Source organism: Diceros bicornis, unplaced genomic scaffold, assembly GCF_020826845.1.
Source record: "Diceros bicornis minor isolate mBicDic1 unplaced genomic scaffold, mDicBic1.mat.cur scaffold_73_ctg1, whole genome shotgun sequence".
In the NCBI taxonomy this organism is placed as follows: domain Eukaryota; kingdom Metazoa; phylum Chordata; class Mammalia; order Perissodactyla; family Rhinocerotidae; genus Diceros; species Diceros bicornis.
This window is the reverse complement of record NW_026691615.1, coordinates 876,213-902,633: the sequence shown is the minus strand read 5'-3', so window position 1 is coordinate 902,633 and position 26,421 is coordinate 876,213. Positions and strand designations below refer to the sequence as shown.

At 61.8% G+C, this 26,421-nt stretch overlaps 4 protein-coding genes across 5 annotated transcripts; 2 read left to right on the top strand and 2 right to left on the bottom strand.

The window, feature by feature from the left end:
* Positions 1 to 918: 918 nt before the first annotated feature.
* On the bottom strand, positions 919 to 10,080 carry XAB2 (XPA binding protein 2). Of its 2 annotated transcripts, none has more exons than XM_058537953.1 (19): positions 9,984 to 10,080; positions 8,753 to 8,901; positions 8,338 to 8,461; positions 7,883 to 8,080; positions 6,929 to 7,063; positions 6,673 to 6,837; positions 5,298 to 5,442; positions 4,671 to 4,822; positions 4,478 to 4,597; positions 4,186 to 4,317; positions 3,953 to 4,084; positions 3,754 to 3,867; positions 2,642 to 2,804; positions 2,359 to 2,549; positions 2,020 to 2,142; positions 1,769 to 1,940; positions 1,351 to 1,480; positions 1,127 to 1,236; positions 919 to 1,033 (listed from the first exon to the last, which is right to left on the bottom strand). In XM_058537953.1, the coding sequence occupies exons 1-19, from the start codon at positions 10,032 to 10,034 to the stop codon at positions 972 to 974; spliced, it is 2,568 nt and encodes an 855-aa protein (XP_058393936.1). In that variant the 5' UTR covers positions 10,035 to 10,080; the 3' UTR covers positions 919 to 971. The 2 variants fall into 2 exon arrangements, with proteins under 2 accessions (XP_058393936.1, XP_058393937.1); XM_058537954.1 differs by having other exon boundaries at positions 4,288 to 4,317.
* A 219-nt stretch (positions 10,081 to 10,299) lies between these two features.
* On the top strand, positions 10,300 to 11,841 carry LOC131403576 (protein PET100 homolog, mitochondrial). Its single transcript, XM_058537991.1, has 4 exons — positions 10,300 to 10,367; positions 11,086 to 11,172; positions 11,335 to 11,367; positions 11,695 to 11,841. Exons 1-4 carry the CDS (start codon positions 10,341 to 10,343, stop codon positions 11,776 to 11,778), a joined length of 231 nt encoding a protein of 76 aa, XP_058393974.1. The 5' UTR covers positions 10,300 to 10,340; the 3' UTR covers positions 11,779 to 11,841.
* Positions 11,842 to 11,846: 5 nt separating this feature from the next.
* On the bottom strand, positions 11,847 to 13,792 carry PCP2 (Purkinje cell protein 2). Its single transcript, XM_058537992.1, has 4 exons — positions 13,742 to 13,792; positions 13,057 to 13,171; positions 12,627 to 12,751; positions 11,847 to 12,025 (listed from the first exon to the last, which is right to left on the bottom strand). Exons 1-4 carry the CDS (start codon positions 13,790 to 13,792, stop codon positions 11,906 to 11,908), a joined length of 411 nt encoding a protein of 136 aa, XP_058393975.1. The 3' UTR covers positions 11,847 to 11,905.
* Positions 13,793 to 15,221: 1,429 nt separating this feature from the next.
* On the top strand, positions 15,222 to 25,250 carry STXBP2 (syntaxin binding protein 2). Its single transcript, XM_058537990.1, has 19 exons — positions 15,222 to 17,106; positions 18,348 to 18,397; positions 18,659 to 18,740; positions 19,251 to 19,327; positions 19,474 to 19,552; positions 19,631 to 19,734; positions 20,066 to 20,214; positions 20,414 to 20,498; positions 20,592 to 20,722; positions 20,821 to 20,928; positions 21,201 to 21,258; positions 21,404 to 21,469; positions 21,574 to 21,654; positions 22,175 to 22,313; positions 22,805 to 22,914; positions 23,626 to 23,721; positions 24,436 to 24,521; positions 24,634 to 24,791; positions 25,096 to 25,250. Exons 1-19 carry the CDS (start codon positions 17,070 to 17,072, stop codon positions 25,179 to 25,181), a joined length of 1,782 nt encoding a protein of 593 aa, XP_058393973.1. The 5' UTR covers positions 15,222 to 17,069; the 3' UTR covers positions 25,182 to 25,250.
* The last annotated feature ends 1,171 nt before the right edge of the window (positions 25,251 to 26,421 follow it).

Sequence of the window (26,421 nt, the reverse complement as noted above, 5' to 3'; positions counted from 1 at the left end):
GCCACCTCCGAGCTGGGGATTCCTGTGTTTCTCTCCTCCAGGCTCCACGTCTGAGGGTCCAGTTGCCTCCTTGGCTCGGCCACTGGGCATCTCAGGTGTAGGAGCTAAGCCCCAAACTCGGGCCAGGTTGAGCTCCCGGTGTCCCTGCAGCTCAGGTGTGGGACCAGGTTCACCTCCCCAAGGCCTCTTGTGTTTCACGCCACTCTCTCCGTCCCCATGACCGCCCCCAGTCCAAGCCCACAGCCTGGGCCTCCCACGTCCCCAGCCGCCTCCTGCCACAAGCCGATCCCATACCGCAGCCTGCGTGGCCTGTTTGGGGCACAAATCTGATTATGTCCCTGAATGCTTAAAATCCCTTAATAGCTTAGAGCCTGCTAATGGCTTCCCAGAGCTTCAGAGTAAGGACCACACCCTGGCCGGGGCTCATGGCCGAGGTCTGGCTCCTGGCTGCTGTCCAGAAGAGAAGGACCTTGCTAAGCTCACAGCTGGACCAGGAGCTGCCTGCCTCCAGAGCTCGCTGACCCAAGGGGACGTGGGAGCCCTCCCCCAGCGACAAAGGGCTTGCAGAGGGGAGGCTGGGAATCGTGACCTGCTGATTGTGGGGGCGGGGAGAGGGCGGAGAAGCTCTAGGAGGCACAGGCTGGCGAGAGCCGGGCAATTAAGGGCAAGGCCCCAGGCTTGGGGCTCAAGGCAGCCACAGGCGACAGAGAGACTGGCCTCTTGGAGTCCAGAACTGGCTCTGCAGGGTGAGGGTGGGGCGTGTGCCCTGGCCTCGAGCCCAGCTGCCCCACCTCCCGCACCAGCCAATCTGGGGGTGGGGGGAGCCGGGCCCGGGGCCAGGGCGCCACTGAGCTGGCAGTCCCTACAGGCACCTGGGCAGCAGGAGGGGAGGGCAGGAAGGAGGCTCAGACCATGACGTACAAATGAAGGCTTCATTGTGGGAGGGGGCGGTGGGGGTGATGGGGGGCGGGTCAGTCTTCCTTCAGGCTCCCGAACACGGCGGCCGGCACACTCTGCTGCTCCAGCCGAACCTCTGCGGGGGAGGCAGGGAGGACACGGTCACGTTCCAGGAGGGCTCCTCCCTGGCTTCTGCCCCACCGCCCTGCCTGGCAGGCTGGCCCCTCACCGTTGGGCTCCAGGTCCATCTCGTCTTCGTCCTCGTCCTCGCCCAGCTCAATCTCCTCCGGGTTGGCTTGCTGTGCCAGCTCGGCCAGCTCCTCCCGGGAGGCATCACTCCTGTGGGTGGGCGGGGATGCGGGGGCACACCGCTCAGCTGGGCCCAGCTCCCCCTCCCAGCCTGAAGAAGAGCTGGCTGGCTCCCAGCCCCAGCCCCCAGCCCCTCGCTCTCACCTCACGAACAGGATCTTGCTCTGAGCCCTCGGGGGCTGGTCCCGCTCTGCCTCGGCTGCCAGCTGCTCTGCCCGCTGCTCCAGCAGCTTCATGTCGTCCAGGCCACTCTGGCCGGGGGCGAGGTCGGACACTGGCGGGGCAGGGCAGGGTCAGACGCCACGGGCGGGCCCTCCCCACAGCCACACCAGACCCCGCTGCTCCCCATGTGCCCGCCTCACTCTGGGTGCTGCTGGGCGCCCCCACCTGTCCCTGAGTCCCCAGCCCTCTGGGAGTTCCTAGTCTGAGGCGGGGGAGGCAGAGTTGGACCCAGATGCTCCCAGACCCAGCAAGTCAAGCCTGGCCGACAGGCCTGAGACCGGGGACTGTGTCGCCCCAGGGCGAGCCCGGCCGGGGCGAGGGCTGGCCCTCAGCAGCTCACCGGTGCCCGTGGCGCTGCCCGACACCTTGAGCATCTGTGAGGCCATGAAATTGACCTGCGTGTTGTAGGTGGCCTGCACGCTGCGGCGGATCCGCAGCATCTCCCGGATGGTATCCTCATTGCCGTGTCGGACCTCAAAGTCCTTCCACGTTTGCCAGAAGGCCCCAGTCGTCTGTGGAGAGGGGTCTGCGCATAAGCCACTGGCTGGCCGCAGCCTCCCAGAGCCCGCCCGCCTGCGGGTCCAGCCCTACCCGGGGGTCGCAGATCTGGGAGCAGAAGCTGTAGATGGCCCGGGCGCGGTCGATCTCTCCAAGCTTGCACTCCATGTCCGCAAAGCGCAGGCACATCTCCCGCGCATGCTCGTCCGAGAGCACCTGATAGGGCGGGGGGGCGCAGTCAGGGAGGGCAGGGCAGGGGGCGGGAGGGGCACCCCTCTTAGGGGAGCTCAGGTGGTTCCCAACACACCAGGCCGGGCCCTTCTAGAAGGCCCCCCAGCCCCCACACGCAGGCAGGCTCAGATCCTCCAGCCTGCAGGACCCGCCCATCCCTGGCAGGACAGCCAGCCCCGCCCCGGCCCCTGCGGCGGGCACCTCGATGGCCTTCTGGTAGATGCCGCGAGTGTGGGTGACACCGTAGATCTCGGCCGCCCGCTTGATGTAGATGTTGAACATGTCATACTGCTGGGCGGGCTCCACGGCCCGGGTGGCACGCTCGTACACAGCCATGGCGTGCCGGGCCAGGCCCCACTCCTCCTCCAGCTGCGCGTACAGCAGGTACAGCGCTGCGGCAGGACGGGGGGGTGGTCAGAGGACAGAGGCCCGGCCCATGACGCCCCTGCCCGCGCCCTCTGCTGAGGCCCCTGGCCCTCCTCACTCTTGGCGTATTTGGGAGGGCAGCCATCCAGCGCCTGTTCAAAGAGGTCCCGCGCCCGCTCCAGCTTGCGGCCCCCGTAGCGGGCGATGAACTTGGTCAGGTAGGTGCTCCAAATGTCCGACACGTTGGGCCACTTGAACAGCGAGATGCCGCGCTCATAGGCCTGCCCCGAGACGGGGAGAGTCTCAGTGTATGAGGCTCAGGGTGAGACCCCCGGGCACCCAACCTACCCGGGTCTCCTTCGGGCTCAGCAAGTGGGCCCCTTCCCGTCCACCCCTCCCTGTGATCCTGGCGCTGTCAGGAGGGTCTGTGCTGCCTGTCGGCCTCAACAGACTGCAAGACCCAAGGGTCAGGGCTGGACCAGGACTCACTAAGTCACTGGTAGGTAACATTATGGGTGAAGAGGGGGGTGGACCTCAGCTCCGCAGATACGGAGCCCAGGCCGAGGGGCAGGGCCTGTCACTCAGGCAGGGGTGGCACATGTGCATGTGTACGACCTCCCTGTTTGTGTATGTGCATCATCTCCACACATACACGACCAAAACCCTCAAGGGGCGGGGCAGGGCCTCACCACGTGCATACATGCACACGTAAGACACCCCACACACTCACACCAACACCCTCCCTTCACCCCATACACACACAGAGGCAGGACTCGGTGCCTGTCACGGGCTGAACTATGTCCCCCGAAATTCACACTGAAGCCCTAACACCCAGGACCTCAGTATGTGACTGTATTTTGAAATAAGGTCTTTACACAGGTCACTCAGTTAAAATGAGGTCACTAGAGTGGACTCTACTCCAATGCAACTAGTGTCCTTATAAGAAGAAATGTGGGATACATGGAGAGACACCAGAAACATGCACAGACAGAGATGCTCGTGTGGGGACACAGGGAGAAGACGGCTGTCTACAAGCCAAGGAGAGAGGCCTCAGGAGAAACCAGCCCTGCCGACCCCTCGATCTCAGACTTCCAGCCTCCAGCACTGGGAGGAAATACATCTCTGTTGTTTAAGCCACCCAGTCTGTGGTACTGGGTTAGGGAGAACCAAGCGCACTGACACAGTGCCCAGGACACCTGGGTAGGGGACACTGCCACCTGGGGCCCCCACCTTGAAGCTCTCCTCGAAGTACTTGTGCTCCTCCAGGAACATGGCGTAGTTGATGACAATCTGGGGTGTGGCGATGCGCAGGTCCAGGATGCGGTCATACACGGCCTTGGTGGACTGCGGGGGCGGGTGGGGGCTGAGTGAAGTGACCCTGCCCCTCCTCCGCGCCAGGCCTGCGGCCCGTCCCATCCCGGCAGCTCACCTGGAAGGTGCCAAGGCTCTCCTCTAGGTCAGCGAGCATCGACCACACCTTCAGCGACTTGTACACGCGGTTCTGCACAGGCTCCGAGGCATCGAAGTATTCGGCCCGGCGGGCGGGCAGCGCGGTCGCCTTCTATAGGGAGCCGGTGGCACCGAGTACGGAGCTCAGGTGGTGTCCCGGGCCCTGGCTGCACACCCCGCAGCCCCCTCCCCAAGCCCCGGGCTGGTGCTGACCCGAAGCAGCCGCAAGGCCTGGTCGTAGTTCTCGTGGCGGAGTTCCAGCTCGCCACACTCACACCACACGCTTGCCAGGTCGTCCACCTGCTTGAAGCTCACCTTGGTGGCCTTCTCCAGAATGACACGGGCCTGTGGGCGGGCAGAAGCCAGGCTGAGACCCTGACCACCCAGCCGCCGCCCTCTCCCTGAGCCTGCGTGCTCACCCGAACACATCCGTGTCCCTGGGTCCTCTGGCCGAGGACGCGTCTGTACTCACGCACACAGCATGCACAAGAGGTATGGCACTCACATCATCCAGCTGTCCGTTGTCCTCGTAAAATTTGGCAAATGCGACCCACAGGGTGTGGGGCTTGCCTGTAGCCTTGAAGGGGTCCACGGTCTGCACGGCCTCCGTGTACGTGTTGATGATCTGGGTGGGAGGAGCTGGGTCAGGTACCAGGTGTGGGTGGGGCCAGGCAGGTGAGGGCGGGGCCATCACATACCTCCCGAGGGCGGCCCTGGTGCAGGGCCACGCGCTTGTGCCACTCGTGCACGTGGTGTGGGTTCTGGCGCAGCAAGACGCTGTTGAGGAGCAGGGGCCGCCGGGCGATGAGCTGCTCGAAGCGAGCCAGGCGCAGCTCCAGATCCACGTCGTCTGGGACCGGAGACAGGGGCCGGGGAGCAGGGGTGAGGGCCTCAGCACACAGCCACCTCCAGCCCCAGCCCTCTCTCCTTCCAGCCCCAGCCAAGTGCTCTGGGCCTTACCGACTCACCCCACTGTCCCCCCTGGCACTCTCTCCCCACTGGCCCCGGCCTGAGCTGCCCCAGGACCACCCTGACTGCCACCATTCCCCACAGCCCTCCTTCCCTGCCAAGCTCTGGCCCAGGCCCTCCTGAGCCACCTCACTGCCCATGCAGTCCTTGCCTTCCACCAGTGTCCAGCCCAAGGATGAGATGTATCCCCAGGCCTGGCTACCCACCAAGATCCCACCTACACTGTCCACTCAGCCTCCCTCCCTGCTGGCCCCGCACTGACCCTGAGACGCCCCCTCCCTTGCCCCAGCTGCTTGGGACTCCCTCCACCCCTGGCAGCCCACCCCCGGCCTCTCTGCCCACCCTCTTCTGCTCACCCTCCTCCTCCCGCCCCAGCTCCGAGGCCGTCTCCATCTTGGCTGCAATCATGCTCTCCTCGAACTGGGCGTAGCTGTCGAACACCTGGGTGAAGTCCCGCACGGTCATCACGGTCCGGATGGCCTCCTCGTACACGTCCCGAGCCTGCCGGGATGGGGACGGGGAGGGGTGAAGGAGAGTCCCGGCAGGGGAGAGGCGCGGGTGCCCATGCATGGAGACGGACAATCGGCAGTACCGACTTTGGCGCCAGGCCCAAGTCGGAACCCCCATGGGGCCTTCCCTTGGGCCCTGTCCTCTCCCAGGCCTGCCCAGCTACGGCAGGCTGTGAGCAGTAGTGCTCAGCACAGAGCCACGGCTGGAGCCCTCCCCTGCCCTGCTGGAGTGATCTGGGGGCTTCAGCTCCTGCTTAGTAAACTGAGTGACAACCTCGCATACAAAGTCACCACAAGGCTCGAGGCGGACACGTGTAAGACGCCTGGCACCCAGTAAGACTCAATAGGTAACCAAGCCCCTATCCCCATAGGTCCGCCCTGTAGGAACCCTAACCTCAGCTCCGCCATGGAGGGCTAAATTGCTGTTATGAAGCCCCCCTCAGCCTGCCCGACCCCGCTTCTCCAGCTCACGCTCTCCCCGTCATCCCCGCCCCCAAGCTCAGGCCCCATTTCTCTGCCCCGTCCCTGGCTGGTCCTGCCCCACTGCCTCCAGCTGGCTGCTGCCTCCTGCAGCCTCCTGGCTGGTCTCCCGCCACTGGCCTTGGCCCATGCATTCTGCCCAAAGTGGCAACCTGAAGAGTCTTTGTAATACGCATACCTGGTCATGCCTCTGGCCTGCCCATGCCGGGCTGGTGGCTCCCCAAAGCAGGACACAGCCAACCCCTCCTCGGTCTGCAGCTCCCCACTTCCCTAATCCTTCACCACCCCCTCTCCACTCCAGTCCCCCTCCTCTCTGCTCCCACCTTCCCCGAGGCCCCAACAGCCCCAGCCAGCCCCGCTGGGGACCTCTCAGAGCCCCACATGCTCCCCTATCCCCTGAGCCTGCCACTCCATTGCCCAATAAGAAGAGCAAGCAAACATGGTGGCAGACAGCAACACCAACACCTCGAGAGTGACTGTCACTCCCACTCTGCAAATGAGGACACCCAGGCTTACCGGGCCCCAGGCCACACAGCCAGGGAGAACCAGGTGTGGCTGACCCCAGGGTGAGTGCACTGGTCCGCAGGGCTGAACTGCCTCTCCTCACCTTCAGGAAGGCAGAGGCGTGGGGGCACGCACATGTGTGCACAGAGGCATGTCTGCACATTTACTGCTCAGACATGGGTCCATGTGCATTGGAGGGAGACCCGGCCCACACCTCGGGGCTCGTGTGCCCACGCACCTTCTCGAAGTGGCCGCTGCGGATGTAGTAGTCGGCCAGCGAGCACCAGAGCTTGCCCAGCTGGTCGGTGAAGCGGGTGAGGCCCCCGCGGATGATGGCGTCCACGTTGAGCGACTGCACCTTGTCCGGGTTCTGAGAGATGAGGTCGCACAGCTCGTGCCACAGCTGCGGGGCCCGGGAGAGAGTCTCAGCCGCGGCCCCCGAGGGGGCGAGCCCTCTCTCTCCCGGCCCGATTCCCGGCTCCCCACCAGCCCACCTGGTAGTTGGACTTGCCGGCCTTGGACACGAAGCGCTCGTCGTTCACCACCGTGGCCAGGCGCTGTGCGGCCTCGTCCAGCCGGTCGCTCGACTTGAGGTACTCGATGTACTCCTCTGCGCTCTCGGGGCTCAGCTGGCACCGACCCGCCCCGGCAGTCAGCGGGGCTGCAGGGCCACCCCACCATATCCCCCACCCACTTAGGGGCTCCAGGCCTCCTGTCAGTCACCCACCTTGTCCCGGCCAAGAGCCATCCCTGCTGACCCAGCCTTGGCCACACCTGTCCAGCCTGGACCTCACTGGTCCAGCCTTGACTAGTGGTCCAGCCTGGGCCCCACTGGTCCGGCCTAAATCCTGATTGGTCCAGCCTTGACTATAGTGGTCCAGCCTGGGCCCCACTGGTCCAACCCCAGCCCTGACTGGTCTGCCTTAGAGACCAATGGTCCAGCCTGCACAGGCCAAGGCCTTGCATTCACCACCAGCCCTTACCCAAACAGCACTGTGCTAAGGGCTTCCTGATATATAACAGATGTCATAAGTTTGAGAAAACTGCACACTCCCACCCAGTTTCCACCTCGACTCTCCACCCGCCTGCTATACATTCTCATAGCCATTTATCTCCCATCCCTTGCCCTCCCACGGCTGTGGTTTTACTCAGGCTTACGTGATCAGCTGATGCACATCTGTCTATCCAGTTAGACTGAAAGCTCCCTGCAGGCAGGGGCTGTCTCAGTCACACTGTCCCCAACACCTGTCTCTGCCTGATGGTAAGCAGGTGCTAACAAACGATTTGGAGAATAAACAAATGAATCACAAACAAAAGACTGTCTGTCTCAAGGAACCTTTTTCCCACATCCTGCCTGTTAGGTGACATGCCACATGGGGCAAGTGTCCCAGTGAGAGTTTCGGGAATTCTTGACCGGGGGAACTGGCCCACCCACCCGATGGGCTCACCTTGAGGAAGCGCCGGTAGCCCCGCACGGCCGTCTCCGGCAGCGGGTGTGAGCGCAGGAAGCGCAGGTACAGGGGCCAAACCCGAGAGTGCTGGGTGATGGGCAGCGCCCGGAGGGCACGATCGAAAGTGCGGCGGGTGTGTGTGACGCGGCCCTGGTCCATCAGGAACTGGCAATAATCTAGCCACAGACGGGGCATCTGGAGGCGTGGGGAGAGGCAGGCAGGTCTGAGCCACCAGCATCACGGCCTGGCCACACAGACACATGGATGTCCTACAGCCAAGAACGCAGCAGGACCCAGAACCCCCATCCCTGTGGGACTAAGTCCAGCTCAACTTCAAGTGCACAGAGGCAACAGACTCCAATCCCCTCTGCCTTGTCCACCTCCATGGACTCTGAGCCCACCTCCATGGACTCTGAGCCCGTCTCCCACCCATCCCCTGGCCTAACCCCCACCTTGTGCATGAACACGAAAGCCCTCTCATGGCAGTTGTTGACATCTTCATAGGCAGGATCGGTCACACAGCGATGCTTCACTTGTGCCCGGCGAGCCTTGAGATATCGGTACCAGAGTTTGTAGCTGGGGAAGGGGGGAAGGGGCAGACAGTATCGGTCAGCTTTATGAACCCCCAGAACCCTCCACTCTGCCCCAGGAGGCAACTGCTGGGAAAAGGGGCCCAGGGAGGGGTGACTAGTCTCAGCAATGGGGGGATGGACTGGGACACTAGGGAAGCTGTGCTGACCAATCGGGGGATGTACACTAGTGATGGAACACAATAGCCACCACCTGGGACCTACTGCCCAGTTTTGTTATGACTGAACAAGGTGGGGTGGGGGCTGGGACGGGCAGGGCAGGGATAGCCATTCCCACCTGCAGGGCAGCAGCTTCAGCGCCCGCTCATACAGCTGATTGAGCCTGGGTTTCGGGGCACCCTGTTTGAACTCGATGTAGCGGAGCCAGCATTTGACAGAGAACTGGTTCCGCATGATTTCCTCCTCATAGGGGAGGTCTTCTTCCTCCTGCCGGCCAGGGAATGGGGAACAGAGAGACCTGCCCTCAGAGCCTGAGCACAGCACCACTCCACTCCAAACTCCAGAGCTTTACCCAGACCCCACTGCCCACCATCAGAGCCAGGTCACCAGATGCCCAGATACCAGGACTCAGACTTTCACACCCCAGAATTCTACTACCCACGTTCTGTTCCGGATCATCAGACTCCTCAGTCATAGGTGCTAGGCCAGATATGAGACTACCACCCTGACATCATTCTTTTGGCCTTCCTAATCAAGCTACCCACTTTCTGGCCCCAACTCCTTAGACAGTAGGGCCCTGCCCTGATGCCAGGCCTCTGCCCTGGACACCAAGCCTTACCTCCTCACAACACGCCTCTTCCCAGACACCAGGGACCTCAGGCTCCCACTAGCCAGAGCCTAGCTCAACTCTGCCCCAAAACTTGGAAGCTAAACCCTTATCTCAAGAGAGATATGCACCATACGCCAAGCTTTTAACTCTAAACACCAAGCATTTAGCGAAGATGTCAGGCCTATACTCCAAACACCAAGTCTTTGACTCTTCAGGATCCCACTGGCAATCACCCGACCAGCTCCACACCAGGCCTTTACTTCCGACTCCAGGGTTCTCCTAGGCCAGACACCAAGCCTTTATCCCAGAAACAATAACGCTCAGGACCAGACCTAGGCCGTTACCCAGAACACTAAGCCTTTACCACAGAAACCGGACGCCTGGCCGGGTCACCCATGCCTTTACTTCAGACATCAGTCCTCTCAAGATTTAACTATGTGAATCTCCCTCCCCTCTCACTCCCCGCGCGCTCCCATTTCCGCTCCAGGTCCGGGACGACAGGCCCCTAACCTCGACAGCAGCTCTTTCCTCAAGCCACGAAGGCCCCGGCACCAGACTCTTACTCCTGGTCAGCTTGGTCCGGACATCACCATACGGCCTCTGGCCCGTTAGGATCCCCCACCCCTCGGGCCAACATAGCTTTGGCCTAGATCCCCCCTGCGGCCAGGCCCCGATCCCCTGCGGCACTCAGGCCCCGATGCCTCCACGCCGGCCACCCCTGAGCCCGCCAAGGACTCACGAAAACAAGGTCCGGCCGCTCGGACCGCGAAGGCCTCGCCATCACCACCATCTTCCTGGCTCTCCAGGTACGGGCAGGCGTCGCGTTATAATGATGTCTCCCGCTGAAGGCCCGCCCTCCCGAGCCAAACCCATTTTCTATTGGCTGAACCCTTCTCTACGCGCGGGCGCGTTGTTGACTTTCGCTTACACAACGCCAGCGACCGGAAGCAGAGAGGAGGCGCTCGAAGATGACGTTTCCCCGGAGTTCCTCGACCAATCAGCTTCAGCGGTGGAGCCCGCGAACTCCCAATGAACTGCTGTCTTGGTGGAGAGTTGGCTTTGGGCGGAAGCGACTTTGTAGCCTCGGAGCAGCGAGATGGGGGTGAAGCTGGAGGTGTTTCGGGTCAGTGAGGCCTGGAGTGCGTGGGCACCTGGGCAGAGGGGTCTTTCTGGATCTGAGGAGCAGCCTCTGAAAAGGGGGACCTCCAAAAAAAGGCTCCTGAGAGTTGAGAGGGATCTTTACGGTTGGAAACCCAGAGAAGGGGGCTCTGGGTTAGGGGGGAATCTGGAAGGGCTGGGGTGAGGAAGGGCCTCTGAGAGGAGTGATCTGGGGTGGGGTCTCCGAGAAGGAAGGCTTCAGACCCTGGGGGAGCTCTCGGGCTCATGGTCGGTGGGTGTCTGTCTCTGATAGGGAGACTCCTAGACTTAGAGGAGTAGATTCTGAAGAATGAGGCCTCCTGGATTTGGGGGTGCTCTTAGGGTCTGACTGGGGGGGATAATGAGGTCTCAAGGAGACGGCTTTGGTTGTAGTAAGAGCTCGTGTGCTCCTGGGGCCGGTGTATGTGTGTGTGAGTGTGAGTCTGTCTGTCTTTGAGAAGGAGTCTCCCAGACTCGGAGGGGTCTTTCAGGAATAAGATGTTTTGGCTTATGGGGGCTAGACTTTAAGGTGTGTGGCTTCTGCACCCTTGGTGGGAGTTCTGGGGTTCTTGGAGGGGGCGCCCTGAGGAGGCGCTCTTAGGTTCTGCTGAAGGATGGTCCTCTAGGCTTTGAGTAGCCTCTGCACACTGAAGGAGATGAGGTAATCCCTGCTTCTGCTCATTTCCCTTGCCCTTCCCTTCCAGATGACGCTCTACCTCACCTTCCCTGTGGCTATGTTCTGGATTGCCAATCAGGCCGAGTGGTTTGAGGACTATGTTGTACAGCGCAAGGTGGGCACAGGGAGAGTGTTTCATGGGTTCAGTCCAGGGGGAGGATATGAGGCGCCAACCTGCTGGGAACCAATGTCTGCCTCCCGTGAGCCAACCTTGCTCTGGTTGTGGGGCTCTGGAGGCTCCTGGCTTGTGCCTCCATCTCTGATTTTGTCCCCACAGAGAGAGCTGTGGCCACCTGAGAAGGAGGACCAGGTAAGTGACATACTCTTCCTCCAACCAGAGGGACAGAGGAGCCTGGACCCCTGTGGCCATGGTGGATTTGAATGAAAATGTTACCCTCAGTCATGGTCAGAGAACTGAGAGCAGAGGGGCATGTGGTGTTCTTTTGCCCTCTCCCTGAAAGATGAAACTGATCCCAATTGGACTTCGGTTATAATTGGCACAGGGCTTCCAGTGTAGACACTGAACTCTCAAGCCATGGCCTCGGGGGTACAGGGCAAGGTGGTGGGAGAGGGGTTCAGGCCCTGAGGTGTGTGCCCCCCTCCTTCCTTCCCGTCCCACCCCCTTCCCCACCCCCAGCGCCAAGAGCTAGAAGAATTCAAAGAGAGGATACGGAAGCAGCGGGAGGAGAAGCTCCTTCGAGCTGCCCGGCAGAGCTCCTGAGCCTCCAAGTGCCTGAGTCGTAGGCCCTCCACCCAGAAAATAACACACATATGGTTCTTTGTTGCCCGTGGAAATGTTTTATTGTCTGTTTTTGGGGGCCAAGGGGGGCCCAGGACGGTTCAGGCCCTCAGGGGGCTTGTGTCTGGGGCTGGGGGCTGCTGTTCCGACGGAAGCTGAGAGCAGACGGGTCCTGGGGGGTGAGGAGGGGTTGGGGGCTGAGGGTCCCGGCTCGTTTCTGCACTCCGTCCTGTGGATGAAGAGGGGTCAGCCAGAGGTGACACAGACACTGGAGGCAGGGTATAGGTGGCAACCTGTGTCCTCCCTCCTGCCGTCTTCCTCACCATCCCCAAACTTCTGTGTACCTTGGTTATTCAACATTTAGGGTGGTATTTGGGGATTTCACTGGGGTCTTGATCAGAACCCAAGTTAGGAGTGAGTACGTGTGATGTGGACACACGTGAGTGTGTGGATGTGTGTGTCCTTTGTATGAGCTCATGTGCCCCCCTTCCCAGACAGGAAGTCTGTTTTCTCTGGCCTCCTCTAAACCCTCAGACTTGGGAGCAGGAGCCATGACTTCCAGTGACGGCTCTAACATTAACATGCCTCCTGCACGACCTTGCGCCCCTCTCGGCCCTGTTTGGGCCTCTGTCCTCCCGTCTAAAGTCGGATATGGGACTGGCGACGGCCCTGTGACAGGCAGGGACACAGGGGACACTCCTACCAGGCACTCATCCTTAGGGCAGATAATGGACGGGGAGGGGGGTGGGGCCCCATTCGCTCCTGGCTTGGGGTGGGAGGCAGGCTCGGCCTGGCTGGTCTCTCCTCAGCCCCAGCAGAATATCACCTACCTTGGGGCCCACAGGCTGGAAGCCAGGCAGGGTGCTGACTGTCACGCGCTGGTCATCCATGCGGCGGCCCTGGGTACTTGCCAGCATGTCCATGAGACTGTCCATCTCGGGTGCGGGGCCGCACTCTGCGTGGAGCAGAGGCACGTGGGGATAGACACATAACAGACTCCAGGGGATACAGCCCAGCTAGAGCCCCCAACCCACCTCTTCACCCCCACTCACATCCCCCAGGATGCACGCCTGTCTCTCCCCTGACCCCCTGTGCCCCGAGACCCACAGGCATCTGTGTCCCCAGTTGTCTGCTCACTTTCTCACACAGCCTCTTGCCCACAGTCCCCCCAGATGGGCACTCGCCGTGCACCCTGCCCCGTTCACGTCCCCCAGACAGACAGCACACCCACTCCCAGGCACCCCCGCTGCCCACTCTCACGGCTCTCGGCGGGCTGGTCCGGCCCTGCCTGCAGCGAGCAGCGTTGCTGCTCCATCCGGTCTCCCTGCACGTGGCTCAGAAGATTGAAGAAGCCCTCCTGGTCTGGGGAGCCCGCCTGGGGACAGACACACTCGGTCTAGCCGGCCCCTCAGTTCAGGAACCCAGCATCTCCCCTCCTGGCCGGCCAGCACCTGCTCCGACCCTGGAGCCTGGCCGCCCCTCCTCGGCTCTCACCATAGTCCGCGCGGCAGTGCTGCTCTGCAGAGCTGCTCCGAATGAGACCTGAGTCTCCTCAATCCCGGCCCCCACCCCAGGGGCCCGGCCAGCCATTTCACGTGGTGCTGCCTCAAGGGAGAGGCTGCCGGTGCCAGCATCCCGCCGTCCTAGATTGGGGCCTGACTGGAGGGTGGCCTGGGGGCTGGGACACAAGCCAGGGAAATGGCCCAGGGGCCGCCCCCAAATCCCAGCGTCCCCCACCTCATGGGGGTCAGCACTGAGAGCCCTGATCTCTGTCCTGGGGTTGGCCCAGGCCCTCAGACCCTCCTGCCCACCAGCACCTCCCTGGGCAGCAACTGGGTCAGGGGTCCCAGGAGACTCCCTCGCTAATTAGGTGCTCTACAAACTAATTAGTCTTGTCATTCACGGGCCCTTGAATTGGGGGTGTGTGGGAGCGGGGCTGGCTTACCTTGACGCAGGTGGCCGAGCCCCCATCCTCTTTCTCTTCCTGGTCCATCATTGTCCCCGCTCCCCTCCCCTGGGCCTCGTCCACTTCTCCGCTGGCCTCTGCCCCGGCCCCGTGCCAGAGAAGGCTTTTTAAAAGACTGGGCTGTGGGGGGAGTGGATACCCGGCCCCAAATCCCCAGCTCACGCCCCATCTGTTCCCACCCAAGCTTAAGCCCCATAAAGATGATCCAGATAATTGTTTTTGCATCACGACACCGGGGCTGCCGTGGGGGTGGGAGGCAAGGTGACTTGGGTTTGGACCTTGCTGGCCCAGCAGGGCTCACTGGGCTCCAAGAACTAGGGTGGAGTGCAGGGGCTGGCTGGGCCTCACTGGGAGTCGACAGGCAAACAGGGCAGCTGGGCTGGGGTCTTCAGCCCACCCGTGGAAAGTGGTGCAGCCGCCCCGCTGGCCCACCAGTACCTGTGGCCTCACCCTGTTGGAAAGGCAGTTGCTATCTGCACGTGGGGTGGGGGGAAGAGGAAGCTGGACCCGAGGACCCCCAAGGCACCACCAGCCAACCTAGCTCCATCTCTGTCTCCTGGCCACACTCCTCCCTCTACTCACTGTCCCTGGCTCTGGTCGCTCCCCACGGGCCCCAAGGCAAGAAGGTCTGGGGGCTCCTGTCTCCCTGACACCAATGCTAAATTGTGCCTTGATCCGTCACCCAGGAGGAGAGCCCCGCTCCCTCCTCTGAACAGCTGTGGCTTCCCCTCGGTGCCCTGGGAGAGGATGCCGCTAGCAGGACCCCGGCTGCACCCCGTCCCCTCCCCAAGATGCCTTTTTGGAAACCAATTGAAGTTTCTTCTCAGAATAAACCGGCTGTGCTGTCACCACCCCTGCCCATGCACAAAGTTCAGCCCCCCTCTCCAGGCAGCCCTTCCCCACTTCAGGGCCCACGTTCACTCCCTCTCCACAGCCCCAAGTCCTCGATGCTGACGGGATGTCCTGCTCCTCCACAGATGTATTAGTTTCCCGGGGCTGCCTTAACAAAGCATCGCAAACTGAGTAGCTTAGAGCAACAGACATTTGTCACACAGTTCTGGAGGCCAGAAGTCTGAAATCCCGGTGTCGGCAGGGCCACGCTTCTGAAACCTGTAGGAGAGGTTCCTTCCTTGCCTCTCCTTGGCTTTCCATGGTTGCCAGCAGTCCTGGGTGTTCCCTGGCTTGTAGCTACAATACTTCAGTCTCTGCCTCTGTCATCACAAGACGTTCCCCCTGTGTCCTTGTCTTCACATGGCTATCATAGGATGTGGACACCAGTCCTATTGCATTAGGGACCCACCGTACTGCAGTATGACCTCATCTTAACAAATTACATTTGCAACGTCCCTATTTCCAAATAAGGTCACATTCTGAGGTACTGGGGGTTAGGACTGCAACGTACTTTTTTGTGTGTGGGGGGGTGGGCAGGACACCATTCAGCCTTTAACAGCGGAAGCCCCTGGTCACCCTCACTGAGTGTAGTAGGGGGTGGCAGGCCCTACAGACTCTCACCCCCAGGGTGAGAAGCTAGATGTGGTCCTGGCTTCCTCATGGTGTCTCCCAGCTCCTCCCTCTGCCCCTGCAATCCATTCTTCCCCCCAGGGGCTGCAGGGGTCCCCTCCTTCCTCTGCTCAGAACTCTCCCTTGGCCCCCATTGTTCTCAGAAGAAAACCCAAACATCGTGGGGTAATAGGAATGTTCTAAAATTGACTGATGGTGGATGCACAACTCGGAATATGCAAGAAGCCATTGAATTGGACACTCTCAGTGAGTGAGTTGTATGGGATGTGAATTATATCTCAGTAAAGCTGTGAAAGAAAGAGATTTTCCTGGGGACGTTTTAGCCCTGCGCGTCCTGCGTCCTGGGAACCTCTCAATCCCAGGCATACCAGATTGGGATAGTCCTACCTTGTCTCTCTGAAGAAGTCTGGCCTCTGCAGCCCCTCCAACCTCACCTCCTGCCCAACCCCCCTTCCCGGGCCTCATCTCACTCCTGCCACTCATTCAGGCTTGTCCCTGGTCTTCTCAGCCTGGATCACTGCCTGGCTGCTCCTTGACGTCATTCAGGGTTAAGTCTAAAGGCCACTCCCTCAGGGAGGCCCTCTGGGACCACCCCCAATAGGGCAGCCCCCCCTCGCCCCCCCCCACACCACGTGATGCTTGCTATCACATCACCGTTTATTTCCTTTAGGGCAGAACTGATCATTTTCTCTCCCCTCCTTCCACCTTCAACGCTACCACATGCAGGCCTTCTGGTCTTATTCAGTGCTGTCTGTCCCATGTAAGTGGCAGAGGGCCTGGCACCTGGCCACCTTGTAATAAACATGACCAAATGAGGACCCAGCTCAGGACTGAACCAGGTCAGGGCTGTGCATTCACACACATGCATCACACTTTAAATCCGGGCCCTCACTTGTATGGGTGGTGCTGGAGTGTGCCCTGTGTGTGACAAAGTGTCAGCCCTTTGCTGGTGCACAACGGGAGCAGGCCCTGAAATTTCCAGTCGAGTGTGAATCAAAGTGTGTGTGTGAATGTGCAAGCGGTTGAGCCTGCCACTAAACCCAGTGTGAATCACCCTATGAATGTGATTGTTGCGGGTGTTGGGGGGCGGGGTGCACCGGGTGAGCACAAGGCTGTGACAAGCACTCCTGGGATGACTCCTGGTTCAAATCCCAATAGGCCTACTCATCCTGTGGCCTTGGACGAGAGTCCCGCTGAGGCGCGACTCCTCACTCCTATACCGCACTCCGTGTTAGGGTCTCTGGGAGGAAGGAGTGAGAATCTGGCACAGGTCCCCCGCACACACTAGGTGCTGGCTTAGCTCCAACCCGGCCTCCAGGCCGCTCTTGACTTTATCAAATGTTGCCCAAGCCTGCTGCTGCTGCTCAAGTCTGGGAGACAGAAGGTAAGTGGGTCACAGGTTTGTGGCCACGGTGCTCCAGGTGGGCACACAGCATCCCTCAGCCACAGAGAGAATTCTGGCAGGGTGGTGGCTGTGCCTGGGGAAGATGAAGCGGTCACCATTGCCCTGCGATCCCAGTTTCTCGCTGCACACAAGCAGGGGAAGTGTGTCTGAGCTCACGTCTGTGCGCGTGTCGTCGGGGTGCGCCCCTCCAGCGACTCCGTGCCCGTCTGCGGGGACACGTCCGCCCGTCCGCTCTGCGAGGGACCGGTCTTCTTCCCCGAGAACCGACGGCGGGGCGGGGCCAGGTGCACAGGGGGCGGGGCCCGCGCGGATGACGTGCGGGGCCACGCCCATACCTTGGGACAGACCCGGAAGCGGCGGCGGCGGCACCCCTGGGGGAAGATGGCGCCCTCGGGGCTGAAGGCGGTGGTAGGGGAAAGTGAGTGCCGCCGCGCGCCGGGCTCTGGCGTCCCCTGGGGGGCGAGGGCCGGGGGCGCAGGGACTCTGGGGCCCCGGCGGCGGCCAGCTGGGGGCTAGGCGGGGCTTCCGTCGAGCACCTGACGCTCGAGGGGGCGGGCGGGGACTTGGTCCCAGTTGGACGTCCCGGCACCGGCCGGAGCGGAACAAAGTGGAGAGACTGGACTCCGGGGACCCAAGGGCATCACGTTCGGGGTGGCGAGCGCGGGGGCTCGGACTTCGGGGCCCCGTAGGGTGGACGCCCAAACTCCCGGGTCTCACCCCAGCAAAGTCCGGGGGCTGGACTATTGGGGCGCCATGCTGCGGACTGGGGTCGGGTTGGGGGCGCTGCTCAACGCCCCCAGGTGGTGTGAGTGCCCAGAGGGCGTGTCCAGGGCCCCCTTCCAGGTCCAGGGGTGCGACCCTTGCCGGGCCCCCAAGAGCCCCATGCAACGTGAGGGCTCGGGTTCTTGGGGAAAGGTTGGAGGTCGCCCCCTCCCCCGCCTCGGGTAGTTCCGCCTTCAGCTGCTCCTTCCGCCCTGCCCGTCTTGATTACAGTGGACAGGACACTGGCTAGGCGGGGCCACCCGACCCTTCTCCACCCCTTCCCTCCACTGGGCAGGGCTCAAAGCAGTGTGGCTCAAAACCCCAGCACCCCAACTAAAGAAGGAGCCTCCTACGCAGCGGGTAACGGGGGAGACGGGAAAGCCACTGATTCCATTTTACAGATGAGGAAACTGAGGCTGGAGGTTGGTTGATGGGAGGACCACAGCCAGGCACACGTCTGAGCAGGGAACCAGGGGTCCTGCATTCCAGTCTAGGGGAAACTGATGGAGGTGGATTGGGGGGTCTGGCTGAAACCTCCACGCTAGGAGAACTCGAGGTAGCCGATGGGGAAGCAGGGAGCCCAGCTCTGGAGGCAGATGGACCTGTATGCAAGTCCTGGCTTTCCAGTTATTCATCTAAAACGTATTGATCCAGTGGCTACTTATGCCCCAGGCACTCGGCCACTTAGGGGCCGAGGGTGCTTAGGCTAGTCACCTGTCCTCTCTGAACCTCAGTTTCCCTGTACGTAAGTTGGAGGTGACACGAGGAGCCACCTCGCAGGACTAGGGGGCGGAGTAAACAGGGGTTAAGATAGAGGTCCAGTTGAAGACCCAGATGGTTTGAGGTGATGGGGTCAGAGGACCCCACATACTGAGCCCACCTCTCCCTTCCCTGCAGAAATTCTGAGCGGAGTCATTCGGAGCGTCAAAAGGGATGGGGAGTGGAAGGTAGGGGTGAAGCAGAACGCCCTGTCCAAACCCACGTGGGGGCCCTGAAGGTGGGACCCCCTCAAACTCCCTGAGGAAGTTGCAGGCCCATGGGGTGGATGGGTAGGCGGGTCTGCGATGGTGGGGTCCTGGTTCCTCTGGTCCAGCTAGCTCTTGAAGCTGTCAGTCCTTCCCAGTGCCCCAGGCCCTCCTCCGGGGCAGCTGCGGCCTCTCCTGCCCACTTGTCGGTCCATTGGTCCATCTGTCTATCCATCTGGACAGGTGCTCATCATGGACCATCCGAGCATGCGCATCTTGTCTTCCTGCTGCAAGATGTCAGACATCCTGGCTGAGGGCATCACCAGTGAGTGGACGCCCCACCCCGTGCTCCCCAGATGGGACCTGAATGCAGGGTCCCCTCATATTGTCCAGAACTTCCAAGTCTCAGCTCCCTGCATAGACAGCCCCGAGTGTGTGACTGTCCCCCTCCCACATATGTCCCCCAAACGGACAACCTGAGCGTGGGAGCCTGCAATGGGCAGACCTCCCATGCAGGACTCCTTGGCCCTGATCCCTAAGGGGTCAGCCTCCCCGACTGTGCAACCTCTGTGTGTGGAACCCCGTGTAGGACCCCCAGAATGAACTCAGTGTGGGGCCCCAGAATGCAGAGCTTTCTATGGGAGGCCCTGGAGGTATGACTGTGACCCTGAATGTGCAGAACCCTGCCCACGTAGCTCTTAGCTGTGTGGCCCATGGAGTGCAGCCCCCCAGCATCCAACCCTCCTCCCCAAGTGTTGACTTCCCAGATCTGAGACTCCCCATGTGCCCTGGCCCCAGTGCCACCCACGTGGGTCCCTTCTTCTGTCCCTACTAGTTGTTGAAGACATCAACAAACGGCGAGAACCCATCCCCAGCCTGGAGGCCATTTATTTGCTGAGTCCCACGGAGAAGGTGCCTCTGGGAGCGAGTGTGTGTGCATGCGTGGGTGCCTGTCTGCACGTGTATGGGGGGACAGGCAGTGACTGGGAGGCGAGGGCAGAGGATGGACAGGTGTGGGGGTGCAGGACCAGACCTGGAGAGTGACCCGCATTCCCCAGTCCGTGCAGGCCCTGATCGCAGACTTCCGGGGGACCCCGACCTTCACCTACAAAGCAGCACATGTCTTCTTCACCGACAGTGAGTGAGGAGAGCCGAGGGCAGGGGGTCGGGGCGTGGGGGCTGCTCTGGCCTGATGTCCCCTTTTGCCTACCCCAGCCTGCCCGGAGCCCCTGTTCAATGAGCTGGGCCGCTCCCGCTTGGCGAAGGTGGTGAAGACACTGAAAGAGATCCACCTTGCCTTCCTCCCGTATGAGGCCCAGGTACAGCCAGCCTAGTCCTGGGCAAGGGGTGGGAGTCCATAGCCAAGCATCCCGGATCAGAAACAGACACTGAGACAAGTAAAGGAGAACTGAGTCAGAAAAGAAAGGAGTCAGCAGGGAGCACTGTGGGCACCCGGAGTTCTCTCCCTGGGCACCTGCAGGGGGCAGCGTAGAGCCCCCTAGCACTGTCCCGCCCAAGGGGGCGGGGCTGGGGTTTTCTCCACCTCCTCTCCAGGCATTGGTTGGGGGCTGCCCAGTGGGTGAAGCAGGCTCCAGAGATCAGCGGAGGTGTGTACCTCCAGCGGTGGCTCTGGCACTTGTGTCCTCCCAGGTTTTCTCGCTGGATGCCCCCCACAGCACCTACAACCTCTACTGCCCCTTCCGGGCGGGGGAGCGGGCACGGCAGCTCGAGGCGCTGGCCCAGCAGATCGCCACTCTGTGCGCCACGCTGCAGGAGTACCCGTCCATCCGCTACCGCAAGTGGGGACCCCACCCCCATGCCGTCCTCTGGCTTTGACCCCCTCCTGCATGCAACCTTTAAGCTCTCTTCTGATCCCAGCCCCAGTCCTCACCCTGGACCCTGACTCCCATCTCTAACCCCATCCCCGACCCCCCGTCTGTGCCTGGCCTCCCCAGCCCCACGCCCTGAGGCCCTTCTGTCTGCCCATCCCACCCCCAGGGGCCCAGAGGACACGGCCCAGCTGGCCCACGCTGTCCTGGCCAAGCTGAACGCCTTCAAGGCAGACACTCCCAGTCTGGGCGAGGTGAGGGGGCGCGCTGGCGGGGTAGGGCTGAGGCCCCAGCCAGAGTCAGGGTCAATGTCCTCATCCCTGCCCACCCCCCATCCCACCTCCCAGGGCCCTGAAAAAACCCGCTCACAGCTACTAATCATGGACCGGGCGGCTGACCCCGTGTCCCCGCTGCTGCATGAGCTCACGTTCCAGGCCATGGCCTATGACCTGCTGGACATCGAGCAGGACACGTACAGGTGGGCGCACTCCGGAACCCGCCCCCCACCATCACCACGGACCTGGGTCCCTGGTCCTCAGCTAGTGCTCCCGACCCTCATGTCTACCCCTCCCACAGGTACGAGACCACGGGGCTGAGTGAGGCCCGAGAGAAGGCCGTGCTGCTGGATGAGGACGATGACCTGTGGATAGAGCTGCGGCACATGCACATCGCAGACGTGTCCAAGTGTGTGCACATGGGGAGCTGGGTGCACCGGTCCCCACCTCCATCCCCTCCCCCATTGTGGCCTTTGGTTCTGGGGAGCCACCCCTCTACAAGCCACGCCCTTCAGCTGGACTCCCGGGTGTGTCCCCAGTGTGGGCTTGCACATGTCCTAGTACAGGGACGTGTGTCCCCCCGGCTCCCATCCTCCAGCCGTGCGACCCCCCACACTGCCCTCAAACTACAGTTTTGACACCAGCCCCCCAACCTCATGCCTGCCCATCCTCCCCACCCAGGAAGGTCACGGAGCTTCTGAAGACGTTCTGTGAGAGCAAGAGGCTGACCACCGACAAGGTAGGGGGCGGGCCTGCATCAGGATGGGCAGCCTGGAGGAAAGCCCCCGTCCCCCCAGAGCGGGGCCGGGCCTCAGCCTGCGTCTCCAGCCTGGAGTGGGACCTCGGGTGGGCAGGGCCTGGCCTCACGCCCACCCTATCCCCAGGCCAACATCAAAGACCTATCCCACATCCTGAAAAAGATGCCGCAGTACCAGAAGGAGCTGAACAAGGTGAGCGCAGGCCGGGAACCTGGGCCCCCCGACTCCAGCTGCCACCCTGCTCTTGCCCTTGCCTCAGTTTCTGTCACCTTCAAATCCCACCCCCCACCCTGCAGTATTCTACACACCTGCATTTAGCCGATGACTGCATGAAGCACTTCAAGGGTTCCGTGGAGAGGCTGTGCAGCGTGGAGCAGGTGAGGGCTGCCTGGACGCAGGTTAGGCCTTGTGAGGGGTGGGGCCTGTGGAGAGGAGGGGCCTGTGGGGGCGGGGCCTGTAGAGAGGTGGAGCCTTGTGAGGGGCAGGGCCTGTGGAGAGGTGTGGCCTTGTGAGGGGCGGGGCCTGTGGAGAGGTGGAGCCTTGTGAGGGGCAGGGCCTGTGGAGAGGTGGAGCCTTGTGAGGGGCGGGGCCTGTGGAGAGGTGTGGCCTTGTGAGGGGTGGGGCCTGTGGAGAGGCGGGTCCTGTGGAGAGGTGGAGCCTTGTGAGGGACAGGGCCTGTGGAGAGGTGGAGCCTCGTGAGGGGCGGGGCCTGTGGAGAGGTGTGGCGTTGTGAGGGGCGGGGCCTTGTGAGGGGTGGGGCCTGTTGGTGGGCAGGGCTGGAACCTTCAGAGACCTGGTACTAGGATGAAGCAGGACTCAAAGGTCTTGCCAAGGACCCTGGGGGTGTTCCTCCCTTCCCCCTCCTCCCATGTAGTGGCTGACCCCCATGCCCCACAGGACTTGGCCATGGGTTCGGACGCAGAGGGCGAGAAGATCAAGGACGCCATGAAGCTGATCGTGCCCGTGCTGCTGGACACGGCGGTGCCAGCTTATGACAAGATCCGGGTCCTGTTGCTCTACATCCTTCTACGGAATGGTGGGTGGGGGCATGGGGGGGCCTCGGGGTACCCCCATTCACCAGGGTCTCCAGTGATCCTGGGAATCTCAGCCCCACAGTTCCCCTGTCCTTGGGATGCCCCCACTCCCTCGGCACACCAAGCCCCACAGATGCTGCTCTGGACCCTGGGACCCCCTCTCCATTGACCTGGGGGACTTCTCATTGATATGAGGGCTCCACTGACAAAGAGACCGCCTTATCTATGATTGTTTCAAACTTGGCCTCTTCAACTAACTCCAGAGGATCCTCAAATCTACTCCCTTTGGTCTCCCAATCCAGAATCGCAACTCCAGGACTCCCCCCACACTAGCCCCGGTGGCTCCCTTGGTCCTGAGGACCCCCCAACTGCAGGATACCCCATCGCGGTCCTAGGACCTCCTCACGCCACCCCCAATCCCCTGAACCTAGGAACCCACATGGCCACCTCCCACCCCTCAACCCACCAGGCCTGCCCTCCACACACCCTGCAGGTGTGAGCGAGGAGAACCTGGTCAAGCTGATCCAGCACGCCAACGTGCAGGCGCACAGCAGCCTCATCCGGAACCTGGAGCAGCTGGGGGGCACCATCACCCATACCGGGGTACGCTGGGAGCGGGCTAGAGGGGCGGAGACTGGGTGGAAGGCGAGTGTGGGTGTGGGGGAATTGCTGGGGTGGAGAGGGCGTTGAGTCAGAGCCTGGTCCTGGGGGCAGAAGGCATGTCACAGGGCTGGGGTGCACGGTGTGGGATGGTTCTTGGGGGACAGAGAGCATTGAGTGGGGTCTGGTCTGGGGACGGTGGGTCACACGCCGAGCAGGGGAGTGAGCCGTAGTCAGATCCCGGGTCCCGGTGGTGGTGCGGTGTGGGTCGTGTGATCCGAGTCTCGAGGGCGGATCGCAGGGTCACCAGCATTGGGGCACACAGCCACTGGGCTCCTGGGGGTCTCTGAGGACCCCCCACCCACCCCCCACACACACAGCAGCTTCTTGGGCTCCGTTTAGCCTCTCTAGTGCCACCTCCCCTGATTCTGCTTCCACCACTGGGGGCGCCCCTCTCAGGTGCCCCTTGCGTGTCCCCCACTTCTCGCTTCCCTGTATCTCTGTCCTTTCATCTCTTTGTCTCGCTGCTTCTGTATTTCTTTCTCCCTTCCCTGCCTGTCTTTCGTTTCTCTCTCTCTCTCTCTCTGATTCTGTTCCATTTCTCCATCTTTGTCTGAACCCCGCCCCCTCCAAGCCAGAGGAGCCCCCAGCCCCACCTGTGACCCGCCGCCTTCCCCTAATTCTCCCACCGGCCCCGCTGTACCCGGCCTGCAGGGCTCTGGGACCTCAAGCCGGCTGGGCCGGAGGGAGCGCTTGGAGCCCACCTACCAGCTGTCCCGCTGGACCCCGGTCGTCAAGGATGTGATGGAGGTACTGCTGGTGGGGGGTGGGCACGGGGAGGGTGGGGGGCTGGGGCCTGACCTCTGCCTGCCCCCGCCACGTCCTGCCCTGATCCAGGCAGCGGCTCAGCCCCGTCATGCTCCTAGTGCTAAGCCGTGGGGCTTAACGGAAAATCCCTCATTATGGGCATCCCCTGGTATCCGATCTGCTCTGCCAGGGAGGTGCCCCAGGTCCACATATAAGGGAGAGCCTCCTTTCCTCTCCACCCACTGGGCCCCTCCTCTGTCCCCCTCTCTTCTCCTGTTCTGCCCACCAGAGAGCCCCCTTGTTCCTCCTTCGCCCTCCAGTGCCCTTCCTGGGAGCCCAAAGCAGCAGCACAGCAAAAAGGATCAGGCTGGGGGCCTGGCTTCCCACCTACAGTCCCTCTGGGGTCCTGGCACCTCCACCTGCTGGAGGCCCAGCGACCTTGGCACCCCATCCCCATGGACCCTGAATGCCCAGACTCCTGGGTCCCCGAGGGGCTGGAGGCTCGGGCTCCTGGGTCCCCAAGGGGCTAGGGGTCCAACTCTTGGGTCTCCAAGGGGCTGGAGGCCCAGATTCCTGAGTCCCCAAGGGGCTAGAGATGCACGTGGTGGCTCCTATCTGCCAAGATTTTGGCCCCTGAACCCAGCCAGTGGAGGGGGTTCCAGAGCTGGGCCCCATCGCCCAGGGCTCCTCTCCTAAGCCTCCCTCTCTGGCCCCCAGGATGCCGTGGAGGACCGGCTGGACCGCAAGCTGTGGCCATTCGTGTCCGACCCTGCCCCCACGGCCACCTCCCAGGCTGCTGTCAGGTGAGGGTGGGGGGACGCGCCCTGCCCCCCACCCTGTGCACCCAGGCCCGTGTCAGGTGGCGGGGTGGGGGTCTCCTTCCCGCACTGACCTCTGCCCGCCTCACCCGCACAGTGCCCGTTTTGGCCACTGGCACAAGAACAAGGCAGGTGTGGAGGCACGGGCGGGGCCCCGGCTCATCATCTACATCGTGGGCGGCGTGACGATGTCAGAGATGAGGGCTGCCTACGAGGTGACCAGGGCCACCGACGGCAAGTGGGAGGTGCTCATTGGTGAGCGGCCAGGACTGGGGTTCCTGGGGGGCTGGGGCTGGACTCCTAGGTGCTTCAGAAGGGTGGGGGCTGACAGCTGGATTCGTGGTCCCCAAAGCCTGGAGCCTCTGCAGGGCTCATGTCAGGCCGCCCTGGGGGAGAGGACGTGGCTGGACACCTCTTCTCACCTGGGGGCTGGACCCTTGTATTTCTAAGGGTCTAGACTCCTGTGTCTGCAGAGTCAGGGCCCAGTTTCCTGAGGACCCTGGCGGGGGGAGGTCCCAGGGCAGCGACCCCACCTCCCTCACCCTGTCCTCCTGCCCAGGATCCTCACACATCCTCACCCCGACCCGCTTCCTGGACGACCTCAAGACACTGGACCAGAAACTGGAGGATATTGCCCTGCCCTGACCCTCGCGCCCCCGCCGTGACCTGCCCTCTCCCTTTCCAGAGAAATAAACTGCCCCCTTCTCTCTGCCAGCCAGCGGCCACCTCACTTTCTTTCCCAGAGAGCTGTAGTGGGCCAGCCTCCCGTGGGTCCCATTCCCTGGTCTGGGCCTCAGGCCCCACCACACCCTGTTGTCCTGCCAGAGGGCATCTGAAGCCTGCGTGGAGATTAAGAATTTGAATATTGGCTCTAAGATGGATGAGCTGTGAGGCCTTGGCCAACTTGCTGGGTTCCCCATCCAAAAAATGGGGGCCAGTAATGGCAGCCGCTTTGCAGAAGAGATGAGAGAAGGTGCTGGAAAGCTGATGGCATGGGAGCGTGACAGTTGCTGCTCCTTCATTGTCACTAGAGTTATCTTGGCTGCTCCGATGGGACTGTTAGTTAGTGTTACTATTAACAAGCAGAGTGAGCCCTGTATTCTGGCCCTCCCTAGTGCCCAAGGATCTGTCCCTTTGGGGCCGGAGCCACACAAGGCCAGGGGTCTTCTCCAGCTCCTGGGATCTGAGTCTGCATTTGTGTGAGGACGGGCACACAGCAAACCATGTCCGGTTGCCACCCGAGAGTTAAAACTCTCCCTGTTCATCCTCCTCTCCCCAGGGTGTTGACAGGGGCTCCTAACTGCAGGACTTATCAGAGCCTTTACTGGGTGTATTAGTCTGCTAGGGCTCTCATAGCAAAGTACCACATTCTGGGTAACTTAAACAACAGAAATTTATTTCCTCACAGTTCTGGAGGCTGAAAGTTCAAGATCGAGGTGTTGGCAGGGTTGGTTCCTTCTGAGCCCTCTCTCCTTGGCTTATAGACCGCCGTCTTCTCCCCATGTCCTCACGTGGTCTTCCTTCTGTCCGTGTCTGTGTCCTGACTCTTCTTATAAGGACATCAGTCATATTGGATCAGGGCCCACCCTAATGACCTCATTTTAACTTATCTTTTAAAAGACTGTCTCTGAATGCGGTCACATTCTGAGGAACTGGGGGTTAGGGCATCAGCATGAATTTGGGGGGACACAGTTCACCCGTAACACTCAGCTAAAATGAGAGGTGACTCTCACAGCATGAAGAAGACAGATGAGGACCCTGCTCTCTGGGACACAGATGCACAGCCAGGCAGACAGTCCTCCGCAGAGGGGGCTCTGGGAGCCCAGAGGACACCCTGATCCACCTAGTCTGGGGGCAGGCAGGAAGGGCTTCCTGGAGGAGGTGA

What these genes read in the sequence shown, in the direction of transcription:
- XAB2 (XM_058537953.1), bottom strand. Translation starts at nt 10,034, where the DNA reads ATGGTGGTGATGGCGAGGCCTTCGCGGTCCGAGCGGCCGGACCTTGTT. An exon ending in ACAACGGACAGCTGGATGAT is followed by an intron (nt 4,318 to 4,477) that starts GTGAGTGCCATA and finishes GCCCGCCCACAG; the next exon opens with GCCCGTGTCATTCTGGAGAA. An exon ending in TCTACCAGAAGGCCATCGAG is followed by an intron (nt 2,143 to 2,358) that starts GTGCCCGCCGCA and finishes CCGCCCTATCAG; the next exon opens with GTGCTCTCGGACGAGCATGC.
- LOC131403576 (XM_058537991.1), top strand. Translation starts at nt 10,341, where the DNA reads ATGGGGGTGAAGCTGGAGGTGTTTCGG. An exon ending in TGAAGCTGGAGGTGTTTCGG is followed by an intron (nt 10,368 to 11,085) that starts GTCAGTGAGGCC and finishes CTTCCCTTCCAG; the next exon opens with ATGACGCTCTACCTCACCTT. An exon ending in ACTATGTTGTACAGCGCAAG is followed by an intron (nt 11,173 to 11,334) that starts GTGGGCACAGGG and finishes TTGTCCCCACAG; the next exon opens with AGAGAGCTGTGGCCACCTGA.
- PCP2 (XM_058537992.1), bottom strand. Translation starts at nt 13,792, where the DNA reads ATGATGGACCAGGAAGAGAAAGAGGATGGGGGCTCGGCCACCTGCGTC. An exon ending in GCTCGGCCACCTGCGTCAAG is followed by an intron (nt 13,172 to 13,741) that starts GTAAGCCAGCCC and finishes GTCTGTCCCCAG; the next exon opens with GCGGGCTCCCCAGACCAGGA. An exon ending in GGACCAGCCCGCCGAGAGCC is followed by an intron (nt 12,752 to 13,056) that starts GTGAGAGTGGGC and finishes TGCTCCACGCAG; the next exon opens with AGTGCGGCCCCGCACCCGAG.
- STXBP2 (XM_058537990.1), top strand. Translation starts at nt 17,070, where the DNA reads ATGGCGCCCTCGGGGCTGAAGGCGGTGGTAGGGGAAA. An exon ending in CCTGGCTGAGGGCATCACCA is followed by an intron (nt 18,741 to 19,250) that starts GTGAGTGGACGC and finishes TGTCCCTACTAG; the next exon opens with TTGTTGAAGACATCAACAAA. An exon ending in GCACCATCACCCATACCGGG is followed by an intron (nt 22,915 to 23,625) that starts GTACGCTGGGAG and finishes CCCGGCCTGCAG; the next exon opens with GGCTCTGGGACCTCAAGCCG.